Source organism: Sturnira hondurensis, unplaced genomic scaffold (genome assembly GCF_014824575.4).
Source record: "Sturnira hondurensis isolate 20B ecotype Veracruz unplaced genomic scaffold, ASM1482457v3 Scaffold0004136, whole genome shotgun sequence".
Lineage (NCBI taxonomy): Eukaryota > Metazoa > Chordata > Mammalia > Chiroptera > Phyllostomidae > Sturnira > Sturnira hondurensis.
In genome coordinates, this window is record NW_028076767.1 from 13,439,226 (window position 1) to 13,460,752 (window position 21,527).

The 21,527-nt window shown below is 43.1% G+C and overlaps 1 protein-coding gene across 8 annotated transcripts in view; it reads right to left on the reverse strand.

The window, feature by feature from the left end:
• Positions 1-21,527, reverse strand: part of MYO1B (myosin IB) — a 167,540-nt gene that overhangs the window by 120,169 nt on the left and 25,844 nt on the right. For all 8 annotated transcript variants that reach the window (XM_037043735.1, XM_037043740.1, XM_037043734.1 and 5 more), the window contains one exon: positions 17,056-17,199. In XM_037043735.1, coding sequence (XP_036899630.1) covers positions 17,056-17,190 — 135 coding nt within the window. In that variant the 5' untranslated portion in view covers positions 17,191-17,199. Of the gene's footprint in view, positions 1-17,055; positions 17,200-21,527 lie in introns of those variants that run through there.

Below are 21,527 nucleotides of genomic sequence, written 5' to 3' on the forward strand. Positions count from 1 at the left end.
GGTGCTAACAAAACTAGACAAGGGATAACAATTTTTTAAAGAAAAAGGTGAAAACAAAAGAAGAAAAGGTCGCTTCTGACTTCCCCATCTTCCCAGCGTTACGCAACAGAAGGAGGCATTTTTAGAGCAACAAGTTTTTCTAGTATTGCCACCAGTGAATTCAAGGAGATTGTCGTATCTTTCTAGAAAACAAAACAGAAAAGAAAATGGAACAGCAGAAAATGTTCTGCTGATCTTTTTAAAACATGGGTCACAATTATTTTAATTATAAAAGACTTCCCCCAAATGGGAAAAGTGGTCATTTTTATAGACACTTTTATTCTGTCAGAACATAATCTTATCAAGAATAGAATAGAGTGCTGCTGTGGGAAACAAAACAAAACAAAACCCTCAATTTCCAGGCAATTTTTTGCATTTACTTCTGACATTCTATCACTACCACCCAATTAACCTGGCCCGACAAAAAATTACTCCAAGTTTCCTAACTTATCCCATTTATATAAGGCTTTTTCAAAAAGATTTCTTCACACTCCTGCCCAACTGGGCAACTAGATGACAGACACTAGAGACTAAATAATTAACTAAATTGCTTCTAACTAATTTACTATCATTAGTTACATTGGTAGATATGAAAATAGAATGATTGGTTATATCTTTAATATCTGTTGATTAAAAGATGAGCCTTCCTTAGCAGAAAAAGTACATAAATTTACCTTTTTAGGTAATTTCTTGAATACAATAATCAAAATATGTATTTGTTGTTAGCAGACAAACCAATGATCACATTGTTCTTTAAAACCAAACTTCAGAGTGGCTAAATTCTTGATAAAAATCTGCCTCTGTGGCATTTTTGCACAGAGAACAAACTGTTACCTCAAACCAAATATCACTTTTGTTCCTCTTTCCCTTTTTAAATATTTTATTTATTTATTTTTAAAGAGAGGGGAAGGGAAGGAGAAGAAAGAGGGAGAGAAAAACCGATGTGTGGTTGACTCTCACATGCCCCTACCTACTAGGGACCCTGCAACCCAGGCATGTGCCCTGACTGGGAAGCAAACCAGCAACCATTTGGTTCGCAAGCCAGCACTCAATCCACTGAGACACACTAGCCAGAGAGACTTTTGTTTCTCTTTTGTTACTTGTGACTTTTATACCTACTGAGTCACCTGTGCTTTTCCCCCAGTTATTTCCCTATCACCTAGCACAGGCCCGACCCCTTTAATGACATCCCATAAATGTTAACCGAATGACTGGTTTGCACAGGGCGTGCTCATAACCAACCAAGCGGACAAACCGCTGACTTCTGTACAATTATTCTCTTATTGAGATATAATACCAAGTACACTAAAAATAGTGCCTAACATTTTATTAAACCTGCATGCCATATGTTGCCACTGAACAAATCCTTAAATTATATGCTTTCCCTTCGGGTTCCTTGTCCTGTGAAAGACTGCAAAGATGGCTGGAACAAATCCTCCCAACCCTATATGCATACCCCTTTGAAATGTGACTCTGCTGCTCTTTCTAGCAAGAGAAAGGTTTATTTCCCCACCCTTTCCATATGGACTTGCCTATATGATTTGATTTGACCAAAGAGACACTACAAGAAACAAGCAGAGGCTTAAAAAGCATTTGTGTATTAGGACCCGCTCACTGTGGCTAGAAGCCATGGTGTAAATGAGCCTGTGCTAACCTGTTGGTGAGGTCATGAGGAGGTCATGATGAAAGTCAAGGTGCCCTGACAAGTGTCAGACGTAAGAGTGAGACCATACTAAACCACCCAGACACCATTAGGCCAGCAGACGCCTAAAGCCATATGCAGGATCCCAGCTGAGACCAGCAGAAGACACACCAAGCTGAACTCAAACTCAATTGCTATCCCAAAGAACTGGGCATAAATAAATGGTTGTTGTTTTAAGGCATTAATTTGGCGGGGGGGGGGGGGGGGGGNTCAAAGTGTGGGGGGGGGGGGGGGGGGGGGGGGGAGGAGTTTGCACACAGCACAGTTACTGATACAGCAACACAACTGAACGAGTCAGAAAAGGGGTCAGGCAGGGTGAGCGTTATCAGTCTAAACAAGCAAATGGTACAGGAAAGTATGCTCTCTCTACATTCCACTGTGTGTTCCAGATACGTTTGCTCTCATCTTGAACTCTTAGTAGGTTTTTCTGTTACTATGATACCTGCCCTTGCCTTCCTTGAAGGTTCCATGTGCATTAGTCAAAGACTTAAATATTCCTACAGTTGCCAATAAGATAATTCAAGTGTTCGTAGTCACAGCCCTCCTTTCTCTGAAACTCAAAAGGCATTCCTGATGGCGGCCGATTGGCTGGGTGAGGTGTAGAACTCCACTTTAGTTGTCGGCAGGTACATTCAGGTAAGTAACTGCAGTACCAGACTAAATCTCCTGTTCAAAACAACAGTTGACCAGGCAGTTCATTTTTACATCAATTACCATTTAGACTTATAAATGATATGCTAGATTTTTTTTAAATTCAACTGTGTATTATTTAAAGTAGGCATTTTTTTATCATATCATGTCTCAAAAGAATGATAAACTAACTCATTAAGCAGCTCTTAAATTTAAAAATTGGAGACATGACTCAGCTTCTTAAAGTCAAGAGCTAGTCACTATGTGTCCTTTCTGTCAAGGAGGAAAGAAAAAGGAAGACAAGTATTGTAAACCTTTACAAACAGGAGCCGCAAAAAGAATCCACCTCTTATTGAAAGAGTTCCACTCACTATTCAACTGGAAAAATAGGCTGACATGTACCATATCCAGCGCTGACGAGCTACTCCCGAGTGCAGAACCTACCAGAATGAAGACAGCCCACAGAAGATCCTACCAAGGCCACCATTGTGGCTGTGCTCACTCTGGAACCCGGTGACTATGTCCCAAACGACCCATAAGAAACTCCCACTAGAATCCAGATGTTGTTCCATTCGGCTGATCACACCAAAAAGGACCCCATAATGGCCCAAACTACTTACCCTTTAGGTCCTATCTACCTTCTCCAACAAAGACAAACGTGGTCTGGCCCTCATCACCCTCCATGTAAGTCACTGCAGTAACAGATTAAACTTTCTGTTTGAGGATGGATGTACCTACGTGTGTATGTATTTGCTAAATCAGTGAACCAATTTACTCCCATCCAACCTGTAACCCACCTCCTCAGCATCCCTGACACTTCCCAGCTCGGCACCCCCACATGCTCCCCACCCTCAGCACCTCTGTGTCCCCGGGCGTGCGCACACTCCCACCATCGGGTCGTGTGCACAGAGGAAAGCTCCCTAAAGGCCCACTGACCGGTGACATTTAGGAAGGGAAAGGGAAGAGAAGGGAACAAGTAGGAAGGAAAAGAAGAGAGGATGGAGAGGAAAAGTTCTACCTTTCTTAGAAAATGGCACATTCAATGAGCAAGTTTGTCTTTTACTTCTCAAGGGTAAACATTAAAACAAGAATGTACAAACATTCCTAAGTCAAAACAATGTCTTGTCTTCATATTTCAGATATCTCCAGCATTCCAGAACAGATGCCTTGTGATTAACCAAATAATACTTGAGTATTCCTATTGTGATTACAGTGAAAGCCAAAGTCTTTCTTGGGGAATGTGCATCCCGCAACCTCCGGACAACAATTCAGAACCCAGGAGGAAGGCCCCTGAGATGTATAACCAAAGACCACGCATTTTATGCTGTAAGAAAGTTCTTCCACAACCCCATCTTCGGGGATTCTACTTCAATGATCTGGGGAGCGGCTAGGCATTCGCGGCTCCTGAAGTCTCCCCAGACAAGAAAACGTGTAATTGGAGCTGAAACCATGGCCTGTGGCCTTCCTCTTGAGGACGCCCAGGAGCCGGGTTTTACCCTCAGCTGCAGCACGCACACTAGTGTCGCTGCTGGCTATCTCCCTTCCATCCTCCCTTCCCCTTTAAATACTCCTGCATAACAAATTCTGTAAACATTCTGAAAAGAAAAAATCGTGTAAGCCTCAACTCCTTACATTTCAGCCACATTTCTAACAAACCTGGCATATGGCATCTCAGCACACTACAAAGAAACAGCTGCATCTGTAAAGTGGGGACATTCTATAGCAGTGGATTTCAAATGCCTGACTATGATTTGTTAAGAAAGAAAACATTCTTTATGATCCATTAGGTTTCTTGAGGATATATTTCCCTACATATACATAACAGTATTTATTAGAAATTGTGCATTTATTCTTACATGTTTAAACTCCAGTCACCCTCAAAGTGCTCTCCATTTGATGCAATACACCTATCGAGATTTTTTCCCCCACTGCTCACAACAGTTTTTGAACTCATCAATGTTGACGCCTTTTAGTGCCTCTACCGTTTTTTGTTTCACCTCTTCCGCATAGTCAAAAATTTTCCCTTTCGGGACTTTTTTTCATTTAGCGAAACAAGCAAATAAACAAAAAGTCTCTTGGGGGCAAGATCAAGTAAATAGGGAAGGTTGGGCACGGAGTCATTCTGGTTTTGGTCAAAAACTGCTGAACACTCAGCACAGTGTGGGCAGGTGCACTCAAAAGTCACCCATCGTGAAGTGGGCAAACGTGTTGAAAGAGTCCTCAGAAAAACTCACTTAACTTGAACACAGCTTCTCACAACCATGCCAGCTGGTGCACTGATACAGATGGGTTCTTAGAACACTCACCTAGCAGGGAAGCCTGTACTATAAGAGGCCCACTCTCCAGAAAATAATCCCATTTTGCAGGAGCGAGCAGGGGGGCTTGTATATAGATATGAAACTAAAATTTCACAAAACCACAGATACTCTTATCATATGCGATGCACTATTATTCTTCGTTCAATTCTATTCACTTAAACATTTTTTAAACTGCTGGTCCTAACCAACTAAAAGGTTTTCATCACCCATTAATGGCCTGAAACTCATAGTTTAAATATACTGCTGCTGCTTAACCTTTTTTTTAGCTGTGATCCTCCTGAAATGGCAATGAAAGCTCTGACCCTTCTCTCCAGAACAGGACACGTATAATACGCACATAAACGTCTGCATACAGTTGACATGCGAGGTTAAGAACTCCCATCCTAAGGGAAGAAGCAATGGCCAGAAATGGCAAAAGAATAAGAGGCAGAGGGAAAGAGAAAGAGAAGCAAACAAAAAAAGAAAAGGGGCAAGAAGTGATCAAAATAATTCTAAAAGTATAAAAGTAAAGAGCCGTTTAGACTAAGCGCCAACAGCTCAGCTGGCCCTGAGCACTTTATTAGCACTGGGTCAGAGCAGAACATAACAATCAAGGCCAAAATGAGAGCGAGGATTCTGTTCCTGGGGACAAGGCCACATGTGATGCATTTTGGAAAGATATGTAACCAAAGAAACTTCTCTTACGTTAAGTAGTGAGGCACAATTTTAATATTTTATGAGTCACAACTATATAAAACTATACATACGTTCCTCCATGATGCCAGAGCAATGAAACGTTAGTCTACATGCACACAAAAGAGTCGGAAGTGCTTCACCTCGTTCCTATCATAGTTCTTCCCAGGGCAACAGCAAGGTCTTTAGAAGCACTAAAACCGTGTAGCTTTACACTTCAATTCCCCATATGAAACTGAAAATAAGATTATCACTAACCCATAAAATAATGTAAGGAAATCCTACAATAACCTGCTTTCACCCTGATGGCTACTTTGACACTTCTTTTCAAGTATCAAATTCTTCCTACAACTTTTTTATAGCCCCTGTTTTGCTGAGCCTCTAACTAGGCGTCCCATCTGCCTACCTACCAGCTTCCTCATTTCCTTCAGAAGGAATTTTACTTACTTGTTTATATAGTCTCTTCAGTTCCCTAAAAATTCATCCCAGAGCCTATTAAAATGCCAGTATATAAAGATACACTGCAGCACCTTTTCACTAAACTCTCCCTAAATCCCCAAGAGATAGATATGAATTCTCCATCGTAATGTCCATAACAATGGAGCACAAATAAGTTAAGTGCTCTGACCACATTACCTAACAAAAGTGGAATCAGGACAAGGAGCCAAGAATCTGTTCTCTTTTCATTAGAGCACACAATCCATGCTGTCTGGGCAGCCTGGGAAGCTTTGGCAGACGTGGCCGAGAAGGGCGCTAATCACAGGACACTGTGTTGTACAATGCCTTACAGCAGCATGTGCTCGCCTCTGTGCAACAGAGGGCCTCCTATGCGACTCCGAGGATCACTGAAACCCGCATCTTATCAGGCATGCATTAAAGGTGGGGGCGGTTAGATCTTCTAGTTACAGGACAAATTTTTCATCTCAACAGCAAAGAGGTTTTTAAACTGTTGATCCCAACACATAAAATTGTGACTACATCATGAAAAAATGCCAAGACACTGTTTCAGAATCATCCTTTAACTTCATAGAAATAAACCAGGAAAGTGGCCATGCAACAGGCAAGATTTATTCAAATGTCTTACTTAATGATAATAATTTAATATAAAATGGCATCAAAGAAATGTTCAAGAATATGTGGAGGTCCTCCAAGTCCCACTCTGCAAACCATGCTACTTACACCTGTGAAGGAACGACACTGGGAATCCAGGACGCTGGTGACTCGGGTAGTGATAACCCTTCCCATGGCTGTTCACCTGCACTGACCGCCTTGGCTGAACTTAGGTTATAACCATTTCACAAGCAAGCGACAAATTTTCTAAGTCTTCTTTATGCAAAACATCGCCTTAGGAAATGTAAGATGCTCCCGTAATCTGTACATCTGAGATGCTTATAATAGAGCTTAGAGGTGAGATTTTTATATCATAATATGTAAAATTCAGGAGTTAACTGCTCTAGTCTCATAAACAGATGCAAGAGGACTTAATGAATTCTTGGCTAAATGAGTCAATATTCCTCCTATGTTACTGTCTAAAAGAATGTTTGGGTTTACAAGTGCAAAGGTCACTGTGAGCCTCAGGGGACCAGGGATGCCCCAGAAAGCTGGAGGATTGAACAGGTCTAAGAAGATGGCACGATTCAGATAACATCGCCCTGAAAGAAATGCATATGAGATTCTAGGTTTTAGGTAACACCTCTCTCTTTTAAAAAGGATTTTGCTAAGACAGTTGTAGCCTTCAAAATGTTCTGTTTTGTTTTGCCCTGGCTGGTGTAGCTCAGTGGATTGAGCCAACCACACGATCACAGTTCGATTCCCAGTCAGGGCACATGCCTGGGTTGCAGGCCAGTTTCCAGCAGGGGACCCACAAGAGGCAACCATACACTGATATTTCTCTCCCTCTCTCCTTCCCTTCCCCTGTAAAGATAAATAAATAAAATCTTTAAAAAATGTATTTTTAAGCAGAAATAATCAGAGACTCAAAACAGATATTTGTACACCCAGGTTCACCACAGCACTGTTCACAATGACCAACAGGCAAAAGGAATCCAGAGGCAGCCGAATGGGTAAATAAAATGTGGCTCGCAGACAGAGCAGAGTACTCTTCAGCCTTAAAAAGGAAGGGAATTCTGACACATGCTACCACAGCATGGATTCAAACACTGCTAGGGCACGAAGGCCCACCCAGTCACATCTCAGACACAGGGAAGGGAAAGGCTGACCTAGAGAAAGACCTCCCGTGATTAACAGCCTAGAGCCAAAGAAGGGGCTCAAATTGGAAAGAGCCTCGTATGTCAGGGTGAGCACTCTGAAAACAGTTTTGAAATAAAAGTCACTGTGTAGGGCGAGGGGGGTTAGATGATGAAACTGACTAATTTAAAGCCAAGTCTTCTGGACTTAAGTGTTTTTGAGGTCACATTCTATGTCATACAAAATTAAAATGCTTCAGATGTTTGAGCTATTCTGTAAACCTTGGCTCCAAGCTCTCTGGCAAAGTTTTTCAGTTTTGCACAAACTTGGGCACACTGGTTAACTTCTCCAAGGCCCCGTTTCCTCATCTGGACAAGGAGGATGATACTGGTTCCTCCCACGTCCAGTTCTGAGGATTAGGTGAGTCTGTGTTTACAGCCCCTGGCGCACTGCGAGCAGGCCATAGGCATTACCTGCTGTGATGATAAAGACTCACTGTGGGGCTCTCTGGGAATCTGCTGCCCACTGTAAAGAGCCAAACCAGGACTCAAAAGTCTACAAAATAGGTTACTATCTCGGCTAAATTCATGGAGGAGTCCTAAATGGCAGAGTCTTACGAAATGGTCTTTGTGTGCAGGGAATTGATGAGCGATCAGGTGAGGACAGGGGGTGCGTCTTAATAAAGCTACTATTGAAAGTCTAGAATACTGAGGAAATCATTATACAAGTCAAGCTGGGGGAACCCTCAGAAATGACAACACATGCTATTCACTTCGGGAGGAGGAACTCACCCTATTCTGGGGTCTCAGGTCCTGGGAATGTGATTACAAGACATAAAGACATTCATTATGTGCCACGGTGTTTTTAATTAGGCACCCATAGGATTTCTCAAATTTCCCCAAAGAGGGTTTTTGTCCTAATTGGACTTTAAAGACACAGTTTGGTCAGCCAGATGCTTTGGTTGGCCTTTTAGGCACAGTTCAAAATTGTGCAAAGCTGCCTAAGTGAAAATTTACAAATGCAGTGTCAATAACCAATTTAGACTCCTATTTGGGTCTTATATATGAACAATGTCATTCAGTGTGGACACTTTGCATCTCCAGTCTAAAAACGTATTTGTGGTACCCATGCAATACATACATACAAACATACGCACATAACAAAAAAACACCATATTTTTACAGAGGAAAATGCTGAAGGCATGAGAAGATGTTAAAAATTGCCCAGGGTCTCACAATGAGCAGCGGAGGTAGTACCCCACCAAAGCCTGCCACACTACAACAGTGTGATTTGGTCGGGCTCTCACCTGCGCAGCACAGAGATGCTCTCAAGTTACATCAAATACCAAAAGTTTCACTGTAGCAATGAACACACCCAGGAACCCCCCAGCAATCCATCATGGAGCTACAGGAGGAGCTGGAACTCAAAGTGTGGGTGTGAGACAGCATGACGGATCGAGGCAACACAGGTCTGTGAAGACTTGCCTTCCAGTTCCAGTATCAATGTGCTCATTCCCTTCTCCTGTTTCTACTCCTTTCAGACCCGCTACTAAGGGGTTTTCTCACTTTCTCCTCCACGGCTGGTCTACTTCACAGTTTCTGCTTGCACAAGGCTTAGCGTGGCCTCACCACCATCACAACTGCCCGCATCTGCTTCCATTGATCTTTTATTTTTTTTTTCCAGTATTTCTCAATTCAAAGTTTGAGGAAAGAATCAAACACCAAACCCTGCTTTTTTGTTTGTTTGTGCTTGTTATTAATCAATGCTGTGCCATAAATCACTGGCCCCAGACCAGGAGCCCACCTGTGGACAAGGGTGGCTGCCAAGGAGGCCAGCAAGCTTGTTAGCTGTGGCCACTGCCAGTCCAGTTCAAGACAGGCCTCAACCACCACCGTGTTATAACCCTCTGTTCCTGTGCCGCCAGTCACTGCAGACTACGAATTAAAGAACTATATATGAGCTCTATGCCACACTGACACACTGGCTGGAAATAGCTCCTTAGGCAGCCTTTATTTTAGAGCAGGGGAACACAACACGACCATATCTTCGCTGAGATCAACTCTGTAGTGAGACAATATGTACCATTCTCTGGACCTAATAAAACTCTCTTACCTAAGGTACGGAGCAGTCCTGTGTAAAAGCTATACTACTGGCCAGAAGTCTCAAAGATGATGCTGCGTGACTAACTCAAAGTGGTAATGCAACAAAAATGAAATCTGCACAAATCTTTCTTTGGTTACAATGAATACCAAAGAAAGAAAGGGTAGGGAAAAACAAAAGGAGAGAGAGAAGAAAAGAGAGTCGGGGAAGTGGGGTGGGGAGAGAGTGAGCAATTTTAATTTCAAGAAAATCTGTGTCTGAAATCTTAAAAATAGGTCATTCTGAGTTTCCCAGTTTTTCAGTCATCGACCTACCAGGTACTTCACTCCTACTAAGTGCCACACACCAGGCGAAGATGCTAAGCATCATGATACCTATTTTATGACTGAAACAACTGACCCTCGGTTATTTACAACAGTTACGGTGGTTGTGAGGGCCCAAGATTCAACCTTAGGCCCATGCCTTTGCCAATGGGCCACACTGTATACCTCACCCCCAGCCCCGCCAAAACAGTTTGATGAACAAAATAGTTTTCTTAGAAATTAGGATACCATTAATATTATCTGTACTACAGATTTAACAGCAGAAATAAACGCATATGTAGAGAAGAGGCAAAACTGGCCACACGTCCCTTGTGCTGAACTGCTCCCTCTCCTCCCCCTCTGCCTCGTGCTCATAAAGAACCACAAGCAGCTCTCAGTCACCTCCATCCAGGGAAGATCTCCTAAGACCTTCTCCCTTCCAGGCGGGGAAACCTCATCCTACTGATACCTACTGCTTTTGACAAGTAAGCGCCTATGGCTTGGGAACTGAACACATTTGTTCCGTGTCACACGGGTTCGTGTCACTGCTTAACTCCACATATGGTGGGAACACTGATTAACACTTCAATTATCTGTCTGGGCTGTCGAGACTGCCTTATTCCAAACCTACACATTCTTCAATATCACACTCAATTATTTTGAACAGCACTTGCTAGACTCAGAATGCTTCCATATTAGTAGTATCATTCGTTTGCTGCTCATAGCAACCGTATAAAGTCAGTGGGACTATTATTAGGAGCTAAGAACTCTGGGGCTAGACTTCCTGGGTGTGAATTCCAGCTCCATCACCTATGTGCTGTGTGACCTCGGATAAGATACTCAGCCTTTCTGAGCGTCTGTTTCCTGGTATGTAAAATGAAGGTAGTTCAAAACCCTACAATACATAAGACTCTAGTAAAAATTCAATGAACAAATGCACGTAAAGTGTTTAGAAAAGCACTGTACAATATATTGTACCAATAAGGACTTAATGTTGTAACATTTTCAATAAGAAAACAATGTTGGAGCAGTCGAGGCACCTACCCCAGGTCTCACAGAGGGTAAGTGGCGGAGCCAGGACTGGAGCTCACGTCTCCACTTCTTAGTACCCATCACACCACCACCGGAAGACTAATCCTTCTGCGGACCTGATGCTGGGCCTTAATTTCCTCCAAATCAAACTTCGGATATGGCTTCATCCAGAATATTTTTTTAAATATTTTATTTATTTATTTTCAGGCAGAGAGGAAGGGAAGGAGAGAGGGAGAGAAACATCAATGTATGGTTGCCTCTCATGTGTCCCCCACTGGGGACTTGGCCTGCAACCCAGGCATGTGCCCTGACTGGGAATCGAACCGCGATCATGTGGTTCGCAGGCCCGCACTCAATCCACTGAGCTACACCAGCCAGGGCAGAACATTTTAATTGATGTATTATAAACATTATATAACTATTTCAAGTACAAGTGCAAATTTTCAAGTACAAGTGCAGGATAGAACAACTCTACACTTGGTAAACAACAGATAAATGGGTGTCCACTTTGCAAGTTCGAAAAGGAAGAAATCCTTCAATCACCAAAAGTTTCAAGAGAACTTGGATGTGTTGACACTGGCAAGTTATCACCAAAAATGATTGTTTTGTAAAGTATTATAGAACTGTCCGAGAGATATGAGTGTATTCAGAAAGTAGACACAACATTTCTCTTCAGCCCCATGATCTGCTGTCCTTCCCCAGCTTTATCTAGGACAGTTAATCCTTTGACTCCATTTCACACACCAAAGACACACTCTTAAAAACATACACAAGCTGTTCTCCGTGCTTCCTTAATGGTCTGTGCTCATCCAATGAGCCAGGCAGACTGAGTCTGTTCCTGGCACACCACTCACACAGCAATCAAAGCTAGGTGTTTCTGTTCACCAGGTCAGGGGTCCCCTCCTGTCCCGACTTGGTCTAGGAGGATGGGAAACAGCATTAAAGATGGTTCTTGTTTTCTTCCAGCTTGACTGGGTCTGGGTTCTCTGGGCAAAGGCTCATCCATCTACTGAAAGCAGAACTTCCTCCTACTTCCAACTCCAGAAGAAGAAAGTTTAATTTCTAACCAAATCTACATAATCTGGAAATTTACTCACCACTCTATGAAACAACGCTTATTTTTGGAAACAGGACTGGGGTAGTGAGGTAAGAAAATCACATTTTTATGTTTTATATGCCTGTGCTATCTGAATTTTTTTTCCAAAAGCATTTGTTACTTTTGTAGTTTAAAAAAAAATAAAGACTTTTTAAAAGAAAAAGTTAAAAAGGAAAAAATACGGAGACCATCTGGGTAGCAGGAACAGCACTCATTTGGACATCTGTACTCCAGCCCCGGCCGACGGGGGCTCCCGCTCTCTGCCAACAACCCCGAGAGCTTGGAAGAGGCCCTCGTCTCCAAAGAGCCTGCAGCCCTTGGTGGACACACCTAGAGGACAGCCTGGAAAGCCCCTGAGTGGAAGACCCAGCCCAGGCAGGCCCGAACTCCTGCCCCACAGAGTCAGTGAGACAACACATGTCTGTTAGTTTGAGCTGCTAAGTTTGGGGCAATGTGTTATGCATCCAGAGAAAATGAAGACACCATTTACACCAAATTCCCAGGAATATATGTTATATCCATTAGGGAGGAATTTCCATGTTTATAGGTAAAAAGTATTTTTGAAACTTCAAAAAATATATAAATGTTAACTAGTACTATTTTCATTTACTTGCAATATTTTAAACCAAATATACTGTACATATTTTGAATATCTTTCATAAATGCATCTAATCCCATCCTTATGGGGATCTTAAACATTAACTTCTAAAAATTAAGGCAATTTTTATTAGACTTTTAAAGCAGTTACTCTTACATCTACAATTAGTTTAAGGTCCTAAAATTGGACTAATTCAGATCTCTATACCTGAATGATCCCCAACCTAACATCCAGGTAGCAAACAAACCAAATCTACTGGTCAGCACCAAAAATACTCCTTTGTCAGGGAACAGACATCTTGGCCCTTTTGTTTCCAAACTTGCCACAGGCATTCTCGCCTAAATTGCAGCTTTCCTGTTCCTGAACAGAACCACAGTCCTGACCAGCCACCCTAAAAACAGCACCGTGTCTGGCTGGGTCCCCTACATCCCAAGTCCACATGAAATCCTGCCATCGCTCCATCTGGCGGGGCTGGGCGTGGAGGCCGGAAGAAGGTCTGACAAAGGACAGAAGGAAGACAGAAAAGCAGCCCTGCCTGGGGAATGTCCCAACCAGCATTTCCCACCACAGAGGCTACTAGACTGAACAGCACGTCCTGCAGCTGGTCCCAGCTTGAACTGCTGGCTGCCAAGAGGGAGGAATAAAAGCAAACAGAGTCCTGACCCTGCCCGTTACCCCACAGGTCAGCATTCCCTCTATCGATGCTCACCTGACCCTCCTCCATCTCCGACTGAACAGCCCTTACTGCCAAGACCATGTCAACAGCTGGAACGGCCCCAGATTCAGAGACTCTACCTGGGTTAGGAACCACTTCGAGGCTTTTTAGACAAGTGCGTGAGCCTAGCTCTCGGCAAAGAAGTGAGTATTCCTGGAGCACACACTTGAGTATCTTTCACAAAAGTGCCTGATGCCAAATGTGCAGGGGTCCTCATTCAGTACTAACTTCTAAAAAAAAGTAAGGTAACCAGACTTCCGAAGCAGTCCTCTTACAACTACAATCGGAAAATTCTAAAACTGGGCACATTTAGACCTCCGTATCTAGATGATCCCCACCCTAACAATTCAGGTAGAAAGCAACCCAATCTACCTGTCAGCACCAAAAATACTTCTTACTCCAAAAAGGGCTAGAGGAGTACATTAGACTACAACAAACCCATAGGCATTAGAGAATAAAATAAAACTCTGAAATATTTCGGAAGCAAAGGTTTCAACAAAATTTTTCTAAAGTGAATGAATTTCAACTGTGCCCAGAGTCCCTAGGCACCTGCTTACTCTTCTCAGCCATCAGGAGTTCTCCTGTAGAAAAGGGTGAGATGCACGCCTTTGGGTGCACTTGGAGCCTAGAACTCAAACAAGAAGTGCTTCCCAGGGGGCATGTCCTTCAGGGTGGTATCGACATCAAAAAAGCCACTTCATTACAAAATTCCCCACCAAACCTGAGGGGGGCTTACAACATGTGGCCATTTCAGCATCCATTCCCCTTTTCCTCTTCCTCATATGTTGAGAGAGACACTTGGTTGGGTTTCCACCCCCTTACACACAGCCCATCTACTTTGGAAGAAACCTGACCCTCCCCAAATCCTAGGAGTCAGACATCATTGTCTTAAACCACACAGTTCACTCTAGTCACCTGGCCACAGTCGGCAGTTTGAAGAGTGGATGGGACTCAGGTGGCCTACCCAGGGCTTCAGGGTTAGTACATAAGAGGATTCCAAGGAATTCTACTTCCACCTTCAGTTACCGGTGCGAATCCTCTACAGAACTAATCATTCATACCTAGAGGGAAAGCACTCTCTTGTGAGAACTCTAGGAAAGGAGGGACTATTTGTTATCTCTAGATATGGGGTGACAGAAGACAGGAGGAAAGAACAACGACCCCATGACTGGGAGCTGGTTCACAGGGGGCTGTTAAGGCCATGGGTTTCAGCCAGTTCAAAAGTCTAAGTCGAGGGCCCTTCTCTTCACGGACCACCCCATCAACCCCAGCTTCTAAAACTGTCGCTGTTCAACGTGTTCGCCTAGTGGGTCATTGTGGAGCATCACCCACTTTTATAGAGCTACACAAAGTTATGAGACTGCAACAGAGATTGCAAAAAAAAATACCGCACCTTCGCTTTCTGAGAAAGAATTTAAAAAACAAAGTGAAGTACCAGATAGTGAACTATTGCATATCATACTAACTTGGCCTTGGGCATCAAGCTAAACAATCTTACAGCAACCCATGAACAAAAGCAAAAGAGAAATTATTACCAGAGTTAAGAGCCAAAAACAGATTTCCCAAGGGTGGTATACATGACATGCGAGGTTGCTGAGGTGTGATCATCAAACTGACTGCACAGTATTGTTTTAATTTCAAAAATTATACATGCTTGACTTGGAATTAGCCTGCTTAAAATTAGAGAATGCTTAACAAGCATTGCTGAAAATTAGAGAACGCCCAACCCTCCAATATGATGAGTATTTAAAGTTACAAAATGAAGGTGCTCATCCCACGGGAATGATAATCCTAAAGTACCATGGGAAACATTAATTGATCTGGAAACAGAAAGTAATTTTCTGCTTTTGTTTTATACCAGAAAGGGTATTCCTAAAATAGTTAGAAAACAAAATTATGTAGGGCTGAAATCAGACATTTTGTCTGTTAAAGACTCATGAATGTTATTAACACTTGGCATTTGGTTAAAAGGGGGATTGTTTTATTTTTAGTGGGCACAACAAATCAGGTATTTGAAAGCATGTAATGTTCTACTCTCCATTCTATTTTCAATTCAGGTAGAAGTGAGTTGGGCTTCTTTGAGCCAAAAAAGAAAAACAATCAGCAACTTTAGCTACGATATAATTGATCCCCCCTTATCTCCATCTCAGAGACCAGTGTTTAAAGTCTGCCTTTTACTTGATATCAGACCATACTTTGAATCAAAATTGCAAAACTGTACGGCTTTCCCACCTGAAAGCCGAACTGCGTACCCTGAGGGAAGGTGACACCAGGCCACACTGCCAAACCAAACAATCCCCCTTCCCTGCTCAGCGACACTTTACATCACGTGTCTGGACTTAGGTTCGGATCCAATTATCCAATGAACGCCCCCCACAGCAGCATCCACATATCTCCTGTTACTGTCAACGGCCCCCACCTCCAACGATATAAATCAACACAGGTGAGAAGTTCAATTCCCAGATGATGACTTTTAGTAAGAAATCATCCAAAGTGATCCTTGAAACACGACTGGCTATCTGGCTATCATTTTGTCTGACAAAATGATATGGCTTTGCATATATAATTTTTAAAATATATTAGTTCCACAAAAGTTATAACTGACCCCACCTGTTACCAGGTATGATAACTACTTTCATTTACTCATATTTCCTCCTATTGTTTGTTCGCATATTAATAGGAAAATATGAAGCATGTCCCAATAATCCCATTCCTCTCCAGACACCAACACATGGTGAAAAGGGGGAAAACTTAGATGCATGGCAGAATCTATGAAAACTACACCATCCATTCCATCCTGTTTCCTTCTCAGCTGCTGGTTCAGAGAAGCAGCACCCCACTGCCGGGGTTTAGTTAACAGTACATCTCTACCTGAACAGATGCAGATTTCTGTGCATCATACGAGTTCCTGAAAAATTGAATTTAAATACATTTTTTACTCATATTTTCAATATACTTAAGGAACTTGACAGTTAAAGTAATTATGTGAAATCCTTTATAAAGAATTTTTACAACAATGTAAAGTTTCTCCTATTATTGTACATGTTTATACATTTTCATTTTTGTATATGACATTATACTTTTGCATAGCAGGACATGACTATTCCCAAACCTCCAGGGACCAAATAAATATTGTTTATCTGGTCATTTGCTCCTGTCTCTACTAACTACAAAGGTCAAGAAGGTTCATACCTTTTTGACAGTTCCCTGCCTCACACTCTAACGAGCAGTTTCCCAAAGAGCAGACTGCTAATCCTATGAAGGCCTCCAAGAAGATGCCTACAGATATCAAAACTCCTCCTGAATATACGGTCCTCAGAAGGCAGAACTATTCTTCCGCATGCTTTAGGAAGCCCCCACACCTAGCACAGTACTCTGCCCACAACTGGCACTCTGTGAACACCATGGGGAAGGCAGACTCCCTTGATTCTAGTCAGTATTGCCCACGGGCCGAAGGAGCAAACATAAAACTCTTTCTGAGGATATAAATGAACACCCCTGGACTCTGATAAACATGAAAAAAAGAAAAGGAGAAGTAAAGAAAGAGAGACGAGTTTGAGGGGGAAAAGCCAGCTCTCTGCCACAAAATACAAAGTTCAACCCCACATGTGACTGTGTGTACTCACATATATTCCCCCACACGTGACTGTTAGTGCGTACTCACATATATTTCATTATGGTCAAAGCGCTTCTTGAGGTTGTTGATGAAGGTCTCCTCATTGAGAGGTTCTAGAAGAACCATATCTCCAACTCCAATCATATTGTCCAGCAGTGATGTTTTCACCTCCATTTTGGCCATAGTCTCCAACTATAGAAAAGATAAGAAAAGGGTCGACTTAAATGAGCAAAATTATCTCAGATGTGTTCTTAGAGCCCCTGGAGAAATGAAACACTGGTAGCTGCAAACGGCTGTCACCTGTGTCTCACAAATACCCTAAGCTCCCCTTCCTATGACCTACATCAGAAGCCTCTGAGACAATCGCAGTTGCTGCCAAACCACTGGAAGTGGTGGTTTGTCAACCATTTGTCAACCTGCTGCCACAAATGACCCTCCCTCCTACTCCATCATCCTGGGCAAAGTCCATATACAGAAAGGAGCCACTAGGAAGCCAGGGTCTCCGTTTTCCTATTTAGACCCTCCCTCTCCCCAACCAGAAGCACGAAACTCTAGCAAGAGAACCCAACGCATCCTTTTTCCACCAAACCTGCATGCCACTGTCAGCTTCCACCTACCTGAACCTGCTGCTTCCCCCGACATGACACCCCCGTGTTCCATGATGACGTCCAGAATGCGTTTTCCCAGGACACAATGCATGCTAACATTTACTGAGTACTTGCCACATACCACAGTGCATTAAGAACTTTATATGCATTGATTAATTTGACCATCACAATAACTCTGTGAGATAGGCATTGTTATCATTTAAAGATAAGAAAACTCAGAGAGATTAAGAAATGTTGCTTATGGTTACTTCACAGCGCAATACATTTAGCGTTGAAGAACTCAGTCACCACTTGTAACACTGCACCTATGGGAGAAATTTCATTCAGGTGTCAACACTGACTTATAAAGAAAAGGGCACAATCCAGTTGTAAATCAGAGGTTGCCTAAATAATGGAACTTGCCAAGAATGACCTCAATGTTCTTAATTCTCATTCCAACAGATACACAACTAAAAAGCAAAATAAAATTAGCATGCATTGAATATTCATGTACCCAATACTGAGGGAGAAGTACATTTTTAATTTTTTCCATTATGGAGTCACCCAGTCATATTATATCTTACAGAAGTTGGTCTACTTCTTAAAAGTAGAACTTAAAACTTAGCAATTTAAATAAACATCCTCCTACTCTGGTCTAGAACTTCTCGTGGGCCTCTGAGAAGCAACAGAAACTACATTTAGTTGGGCAAGGAGGACCAGGAAAGGCTGGGAATTATTCATTTTTTATTACTAATTAGTAATGATTTCTATGAATTCACAAACATATTTTTTTCTGACCCTATTTAAAAAAATTTTAAGTGTGCCCTGAAAAGCCCAAAAAGAGACCAGGAAGAAGCACAGGCTCTCTCCTCTAAAAAAAGAACCGGTAAGGAAGTATTTAATATTCAAATGAAGTAAGAGAGAGTTAACCCTTTTGCTAATGCAGGTTTCTTTAGTTTCATGCCCACTACACCTGGAATAAACAGCCTCAGGTATGGCTAAAACCCAAGGAGACAGTAGCACTAAGAACTGTTTCAGGCTCGGCCAGACTCTACTTTAAAACCAAAGAGGTGAGGGGGGTGGGGACCCTGCCATCCTCCGCAGACAGAGTGGAGGCCAAGGAGAGACCTGGTCCCATGCCAAGTCCATGGAAAGACTTGTGCAGAAATAGGAACACAAGTGCCCAACCTTTGTCACAATAAATTAACATTTAAATCAAATTTCAAGTTCTCAGACTCGTGAAATGCCAACAGCACTCTAGCTGCGATTCATTACATATAATTTGGCAGATGAGAGAAGGCAGCTTAGGGATTAAGGGGGGTGTCAACCTGAGAGGGGTTCCAAAAATAACCACCTCAAACCAGCAATTTAAATTAAACAAACAGGCTGACTAGGAACTCTTTGCCCTGGGGTGAGTTCCTGTACATTGAAGTCCATTTATGGAAACAGCCTCATTAAGACAACAGTTCACTGCAGGTACCAGTCATTAGGCAGCTAGTCTTCCTCTGTCATTACACCTGCCTCACCATCTTGGCAAATGTAAGGTCCAAGCAGGCGTGTAAGGGTACGAACCTTCACACTAGAAGTGTAAAGATTCTAAAGATTCTAGCCCAACTTCACAACCCCAATGTGGGAAGAGGGCCAAACAGAGGCTGAGTTCCAGGCAGTGGGTAAAAGTAAGTTACAGACCATGAGTACAAGTGGAAAACTCTGAGAACACAACTCCGTTGCTGACCAACATACAATAAAGTCAACCAACTGAGGAGGTGACACCGAGGTCCATTAGGTCACTCAGGTACAGTTGCATCTGCTGCATTGTCTTTTTAGCACCTGGGGGAGGAGGTGGTGGCACCGGCCTCGCTCTCACGGTGAAAACCGGATGCTGAGAGGCTAGTGTACGGGCACGACCGTATCTCCCCGTACCTGGACTGAGTTTCCTCATTGTGCCTTCTGTCGGCAGCCTTGGTTTGGTTCACTGTGACATCTCAGTGACATCAGTTGGTTTATTTGCTCCACCAAAAGAAATTGACTTTTTGTCTCTGCAAGAGCGATGTTTACCCTAAGAATAAACGTCAGAATCATCTGCTGACTCGAGATTTCTGTAAACTATCAGATGCATTCACACGGGAAAGTTAAATGGGAACACATGGAGAGCACAGAAGATGCTTGTGTTTGACACACAGATGGGAACACCGTTCCTTCCCAGGACCCCCATGGGAATCCTTGTTGTTCCAGGGAAGCCAGTTTTATCCCTTGTTCTAGGAATGTGGCCCGTGGTCTAGACTAAGACAAGTGACACATTTCCATCTCCCAGTCACAGTTCTCGATTCAGGGATGGTCACATGACTGAGCCTGAAGCCTGGATCTTTAGGACAAAGGTTCTCTCTCTATCAGGATGGCATGATCTATAGGCGTGATACTTGGAACTGCTGGGACCACGTCTGCATCCATGACAGGACCAGTCTGAGGACGGCAATACAGGGTAGAGGGCAGGGCAGAAAAACATCCCAGAAGAGGACTCATGTTAGAGCACTAATGACCCTATTTAATGACTTCACCAATCCCTGGATCAAGCTGCACTGGAAGCTCTCAGCCCACCGCTCTCAAGTTCTCCGTCAAGGAAGCCAATTGATTCTCCTTGTAGTTGAAGCTGTTTGAGTCCGATTGTTTGCTATTTGTAACAGAAAGCATCTTACCTAATTTAACAGAAGCTGGTACCAGGAAGGGGAGCGGTATAAGTAATATGCTAACAAGCCCGGACCGACTGAGCCAAGGCCACCGGGCAAAGGACACGAGGACCTACTACTACCATGGCCTGGCAAGATGATCACTTTTGATATTTAATAATAAAACAGCTGATTAAACCATGGCCTGTTGTGTCTTACGACTTGGAACTTGTGGCTGCAATTTTAGAGAATTTGAGACAAATTCAGATACCAGAGGATGTGTTGGCTATTTCTTAAGGATTACAAGAAAAAGATAAGCATGCTATGAAACTGGCCTGTCTGAAAGCCAGAGACAACATATGGTGTTGCTAAGGAGAAGTCCTTCTGCCTGGAGTGGGGAGGTGAGACCTATCCGGAGAGCCAACTGTCTGTGGCCTGAGAAAGGGACAGCACCGCCACCACCCACGAAGATGTAACGTCCAGAGAGGCACCACCCACTCTGTTGCCTCTTACACTTCTTACCTGTGCCCCGGGAGAGTCTATTAACCAGGAGCCCAAACGCCCTGCAGAGCCCCACGGCCAGGTCCAGATGCCCAGAGACAAGCTCACAGGCCAAGTTCTAGGGTCGACAGCTTGGGAGTGGGCAGTATCTCCGGTTTTGGTTACTAGTCTATAGAAGCGAATAAACCTTAAAGGCCAACAACATTTTTAAAGGATCTATACTGCCAAAAAAGTCTGGCTGACAGTGAATGACTTACAATCGCTTGATCCTTAACACAATCGACTCCAAGAGCTCCCGCTCATAACACAAACCAACCCCTGTTAAAACAGTGCAGGCCCTGACAAAGCCATCTTCCCAGGTGCTCACCTTAGATACGGCGCAGAAGACGATGGTCAAGGGAGATCTGAAAGGACAGAACCTCTGAAGAGGGGATGGCTATGTGTCCAGCCATGCAGAGAGAGTTGAATTACACTGGCCAGGGCATTTTATTTTCAAAAGCGTAAGTATGGTAAGAAAGGTGTTATGCAAATGGATGTTGGGCAGCCAAAGGGGAGAGCCATAGCAGACATTTGTCCTTTTTTTTTAAGGGGACTCTATCCAGTATACAGTCCTGTTCCTATTTGCACCTAATCTCACTTTCAGGGAGTCCCCAGTAACCTTGGGGTAACAAGTAATCTAGTAAGAAGCTACGCCCAACTCCCACTACAGAATTCAAAGGAGTCGGATCTGCTCTTGCGCCACCCCAAGCAACACGGCTTATACACA